Here is a 6,030-nt window from a genome sequence, read left to right on the forward strand (position 1 = left end):
AGAGAGAGACACAAACACACACACACACACACACAAATGAGAGAGAGAGACACACACACACACACACACACAAATGAGAGAGAGAGACACACACACACACACACACACAAATGAGAGAGAGACAGACACACACACACACACACACACACACACACACAAATGAGAGAGAGACACACACACACACACACACACACACACGAGAGAGAGAGACACACACACACACACACACACACGAGAGAGAGAGACACACACACAAACACACACACACACACACACACAAATGAGAGAGAGAGACACACACGGGTAAGAGAGAGAGAGACACAAACACACACACACACGGGTAAGAGAGAGAGAGACACACACGGGTAAGAGAGAGAGACACACACACACACACACGGGTAAGAGAGAGAGAGAGACACACACACACACACACACACAGGTGAGAAGCATCGTACCCGGACCGCCAGAGCAAAGACGCAGCGTCTGCAGAACCACGGAGTCAGGGTGCCGCTGCCCTCTACTGGAGGAATGTGACACTGCTGGTGGAAACCTGACAGACAGGTGATGGTCAGAGCCCAGGATTCACCATGGCAACAGATAAACAAAGAGCACTCAGTCATCGTGACCTTTGACCTTAAATCTGATCATCAGAAAGCATTTCTGCCTTTACTGCAAACAGCGTTTGCGCTAATGTTTCTACTATCAGCTTCACTCTGAGCTTCTGTTAAAGGTCAGAGGTCATTCACATTAGAAGTATCAGCAGTTATGGAGGAGCTCCGCCTCCTGAGAAAACGCTGATGTCACTGCAAGCCCGTCCAATAAATCCCACCCCGAAACACCATGCAGTAGGGCTGGGCGATATATCGAGTTTTTTAATATATCGATATATTTTTTTATACACAATATGTTACTACGTTACGTTACAATTATACTTGTGGAACCGCAAGTTTGCCTCTCTTTCGTCCACTTTTGTCTCTACGCAACGTTACTCTGCCTCGCCTCTCCTTCACTGAACACAACTGCCCCATCACCTGCAGGCTGCTCGTTAAAAAGAAAACATTTGGAGATTACTATTTTAGTGCTGTCAGCGTTAATCTCGTTAAAATGACATTAACGGCATTAATGAGCATTATTATTTAATAAATGTTGATAATTTCTTTCTTTTTTTTCTGAGTAATTTTTTCACGTACATCTGCGCTGTATGTTAATAAAAGTGCCTGTGTGAGACCTGGGACACTGTGTGACTAAGAACTCGCTTTTTCTTCTTACTTTATACCTTTAAAAAAAAAAAAAATCGAGATACATATCGTATATCGCCATCCAGCTAAAGAATATCGAGATATGAATTTTGGGCCATATCGCCCAGTCCTACCATGCAGTTAGTTTTAGCTTCGCAGGTGTGACCCTCAGTCCAACCTGCAGAAAGCCCACAGGCAAGTAGAGCAGGGCAATATGACCAAAAATATTTATCACGATATAGATCTGAAAATTTGCGATAACGATATAACTGACGATATAATTGACACTAGACAAAATACTTTACAACTCCACAATTTTATTAGTGCAAAAAAACCCCATCCATCCATCTTCGTCCGCTTTATCCGGGGCCGGTCGCGGGGGCAGCAGCCTAAGCAAAGAGGCCCAGACCTCCCTCTCCCCATCCACCTCCTCCAGCTTATCCGGGGGAATACCAAGGCGTTCCCAGGCCAGCCGAGAGATATAATCTCTCCAGTGTGTCCTGGGTCTGCCGGTGGGACATGCCTGGAACACCTCACCCAGGAGGCACCCAGGAGGCATCCTTGTCAGATGCCCGAACCACCTCAGCTGGCTCCTTTCGATGTGGAGCAGCAGCGGCTCTACTCTGAGCCCCTCCCGGATGGCCGAACTTCTCACCCTATCTCTAAGGGAGGGGCCAGCCACCCTTCGGAGGAAGCTCATTTCTGCCGCTTGTATCCGCGATCTCGTTCTTTCGGTCACTACCCACAGCTCGTGGCCATAGGTGAGGGCAAAAAAAACCCATCAATGTATTTTCACATAAACAAGCAGCTGTTTTTTGCATTAAAGTTATATAAACATTTTACAGTGCAAATGCAAATTCCTCGCTGACAGCTTAACCAAAAGGCATTTCCAGTGGAAACTGGCCGACATATCCTCAGCATAACCATGTATAATATCCACAAAACTTAAAAAAAAAAAAAAAAAGCTTATACACATGCAATACGGTAATATTATGTTGAAGCACAGTACGTATCACTCCGCGAGGCTCCGCCTACGGTAGCCGTAACGCTCCGACAATCCATCAAGCGGTGCGGCTTCGTAGCTTAGCAAAGTCGTACTGAAACATTTGACAGATTTTCGAGCGCCGTGCACATAAAATCGTTTCGAGGTCAGTAAACACTAGGGCTGCCACAAACGATTATTTTGATAGTCGACTAGTCACCGATTATTTTTGCGATTAGTCGACTAATCAGATCATCATCCATTAGACGTAAAACTACAGCTTATTGCACCAGCAGCATCTGCTCTTATATAACTATCATTAGCTTACAGCTTTAAGTGTTTAAGGTCTGTGCTAACTAAAAATAAAGACAAGATGATAGTTTATTAAATTTTAATTAAATTTGCAGATTGTTTCGGTGAAGTTTAATAAACTCCTTGCTATCTAAAATATAACAGGACACTGGAGTAAATTCTCCAGCATCTCACACTTCTGATAATCAGCTGTCTGCTTGACGTTTATTCAGCTGTGTAAAAACTATAACTTTAATCTCAGACAAACTGATTTACTCAGGAACAAATAAAATACTAAAAAAAAAAAGCCAAACAATAACATTTTAAGTTATCTAAGTGACTCATATATATTTAACCTGAGTAGCGAAAGACGGCGGTGGGTTTGAAAACGATTTGCGGGGAGTCCGGTGTTCTCACGGCGCTAGTGAGCCTAGCCCCCCGGCTCGCTAACGAGCTAGTGGGTAACAGATGTCTCCGAAAACGTCGGAGCGCTTTTGAAAATATGTGGTGTCTTGATAAACTGAGCAGATATTTGAGGTTTGCACAGCTACATTCTCGCCTGAAAATATGTTAAACGTTTATTTTGTGACCCAGAAAGAATAATAAGAGTAATATTAAAACTAACTAGCTGCTGCCATTGTTGGAAACTGCGCTGGGCCGCGCTATGAATTCTGGGACACAGCTGCTTCTTCTTCTTCTTCGGGGTTTAACGGTAGCTGACATCCTTGTACATGCAATGCTGCCATCTTCTGTTTCAGTCCGTTATTACACTCTTAAATCCTGCCACTTATTCCTGCGTCTTTTGTGATCGTACAAAGTTTCAAACGACGCGTCGACTATTAAATCAGTCGTCGACGATTTTGATAGTCGACGTAATCGTGACTAGTCGACAAATCGTGGCAGCCCTAGTAAACACAACCAGAATTCAAACATAAGGCACACGGGGTTATAAGGGGCTCTGTCGATTTTCAGAAAAATCAAAGGGTTGATTGTAAGTACGCCGTATTTTCCAAGAAACAGGGTAATAACGACGGCCCGCTAGCATGCTCCACCAAAAATAGTGCTTTGTTGTGTATCTGACGGACGAAAGCTAAACCAGTTCCACACCACTGAAGCTGCAGCATTTCTACAAACCAATCCGGTTGTTCAGTCTGACGTCACCAGCCGTGTCTGGGCCTAAACTCCGCTGCAGGTCCATATATCAAACGATCACTGTGGCATTACTGAGAGTTGAAAAACTGTCTAAAGTCTTTCATCTTTAATAAAATGATCAGCGTTCTGCTCTACCAGGTGTAACAATTGAGTTTAACATCCAGGCATCCATGAAAACGGAATTTATGATATTTAACGGAGTTAGAAGTTAGCAGGGAGTTAGCTCGCTAGCTTCTATCTAAATACAATATAGCATGTCCTGACTGCGGGGTTTTGGAAACAAATTAAAACGTACAGCTCTGCTATCACTTCCAGCATAAATGAAGACAGAAAACTAAACAGCAGTGACGTTTGTAGGGTTACTGAAGTTGGGCTAGCTGGTATATAATGATGTGCTACGTGACCGCTAGCGACACAGCTATGTTAGCATAATATAAACAAGCTAACTTTTTTTCCACTCGATAAAAGTTACCGTGAGTGTTCTCGGTGGTCAGGAACAAATGTAATCGCATGGCAGGATGCTGTAAAAGGACCAAACTTCAGCCAGGAGAACAACTGAGATAATCCATCCACAATACGAGGTTAGTCATTCATATACTGCTGCATGGGCTGGGCTGTAGTTACATCCTAAGGTTTTAAAAACTGAGCTTAAATAAATGATTAGCGGTAATAAAAGCCGAGGGAGGTCAACAGTGATCACTGACTGTTTTAGGAGCTTTTTGAGATCAAATAGAAGAAAATACAAAATATTAAACATGTTAACAACACAAAAGCCATATTAAACGCAGACTACTTTAGACCCGGAAGTAAGATTCGTCGCGTGATCACTGAACAACCGGATTCTCGTTCATCCGTTTCATTCAACGATCCGCTTTCGCTCTTCTCATTCTCCGTCTCCACCATGCGTTTTCTGCCATGTGCGTATAAAAACAAAGGCACTGCGCATGCGCGTTTTACCCATATTCTATCGCCATATTTCATTTTCTTGCCGTTGCCCAACATTATACCGGTATTACCGTGAACGGTATGATATGGCCCAGCCCTACAGGCAAGTGTTCCTAATGGACTGCTCCTGTGTGTGTGTGTGTGTGTGTGTGTGTGTGTCAGACTCACCGATCCCACACTTCCCACAGATCAGGATCTGGTTTGATTGGGTGTTGGAGTTTGGGTCCACCTCCTGGCACATGGAGCAGCGAGGCTCCTCCCCCGGTACTCCAGCTGCATTAGGATTGGACAAAAGAAGCAGATCACAGACATGAAGCACCTGTCTTGCCCTCTCTAGCTTTCTCTCACTCCACCCGTCTGTCTCACCGTGCTGGATGTCCTTCCAGAGGACCCAGAACTTGGAGTTGTCCTCAAAAGTGACGAAGCAGCTCTGCCTAGGGGGACTCACCTATCCACCAATCAGAACACAGAAACTCAGCCAATCACGATGAGCATGATGACGCTGCAGTGGGTGTCAGGTGAGCACAGGCTTACCCGTTGGATCTTTCCCAGGTAGTACAGTCCATCTGACCAACGACAGAGCACGAACTGACCCACGCTCAGACTGGACTCCACCCCGTCAGGTTCGGGGACACGCCCCCCTTCACACCCTCCGCCCCCTGGAGACACCTGATGCTCCAGACCGCAGAAGTCTTCGATCAGGTCCTCATACATCCTGCAGAGAGACAGACAGACGGTCTGTGATTCATTCCTGAACTGCGCGGTGGATTGGAGGAGGGCTGACATGCGCAGTGCGTCCTCCCATCACATACCGTTAACAGAGCTCTAACCATCCAGTAACTACCCACCACACCCTAACGGGTTAACTAACGGAAAAGAGCTGATGAAGCGCGATAACCGATCGGAATAACGAGTAAACCGGGCCATGAAATCCTGAACGATAACCCGGTAACAGCCCGTAATAATTCACGTTAAGAGGGCCAGCTCACAAAAAAAACACTTGCACACAGTGATGAACTGACACGGGATAAATTCAAGGGTTCCAACAGCTCTGTGTCCCGGGCTGAACTAACGGGCCACACTAAATCCCAGGGCTAAATCAGAGCGGGTCAGCGCAGAGAGGGAAGCCGTGATACCTGCATTGATCCGGGCTGTGCCTCCTTTCTGCCGGTCCTCCCGCTGCTGGCATCCCAGGACAGAAGGTCGTTGAGTCGATGCTTCTTCAGGGTGTCTGTCTGTCTGTCTCTGTCCGTCCCCCTCACGTCTGCCTGTCTGCCTCCCTTACGTCTGTCTGTCTGTCTGCTACTACTGCTCTCCGCGGCGCTAAACTTCAAACTTACTCCGGCGCCATTTTTCACTTTTCCCGCGAATCACAGCACGGCTTTTTTCCTTATCGTTCCGTCATCACGCCGCAGCGCCTAC

At 45.9% G+C, this 6,030-nt stretch overlaps 1 protein-coding gene across 3 annotated transcripts in view; it reads right to left on the reverse strand.

Annotated features, from left to right (window-relative positions):
• phf19 (PHD finger protein 19) overlaps nt 1-5,797 on the reverse strand; it is a 9,605-nt gene extending 3,808 nt beyond the window's left edge. For 2 of the 3 annotated variants that reach the window (XM_085366983.1, XM_085366980.1), the window contains exons 1-4: nt 5,143-5,322; nt 4,975-5,056; nt 4,777-4,881; nt 456-550 (exon numbers count right to left, since the gene is read on the reverse strand). In XM_085366983.1, coding sequence (XP_085223109.1) covers nt 456-550; nt 4,777-4,881; nt 4,975-5,056; nt 5,143-5,322 — 462 coding nt within the window. Of the gene's footprint in view, nt 1-455; nt 551-4,776; nt 4,882-4,974; nt 5,057-5,142; nt 5,324-5,744 lie in introns of those variants that run through there. The other variant, XM_085366979.1, reaches the window with a different exon arrangement.
• Between the last annotated feature and the right edge of the window lie 233 nt (nt 5,798-6,030).

The sequence above is a fragment of the Diplotaxodon limnothrissa genome, linkage group LG12 (genome assembly GCF_057381915.1).
Source record: "Diplotaxodon limnothrissa isolate DT_005_m linkage group LG12, D_limnothrissa_male_GT1.1, whole genome shotgun sequence".
NCBI lineage: Eukaryota > Metazoa > Chordata > Actinopteri > Cichliformes > Cichlidae > Diplotaxodon > Diplotaxodon limnothrissa.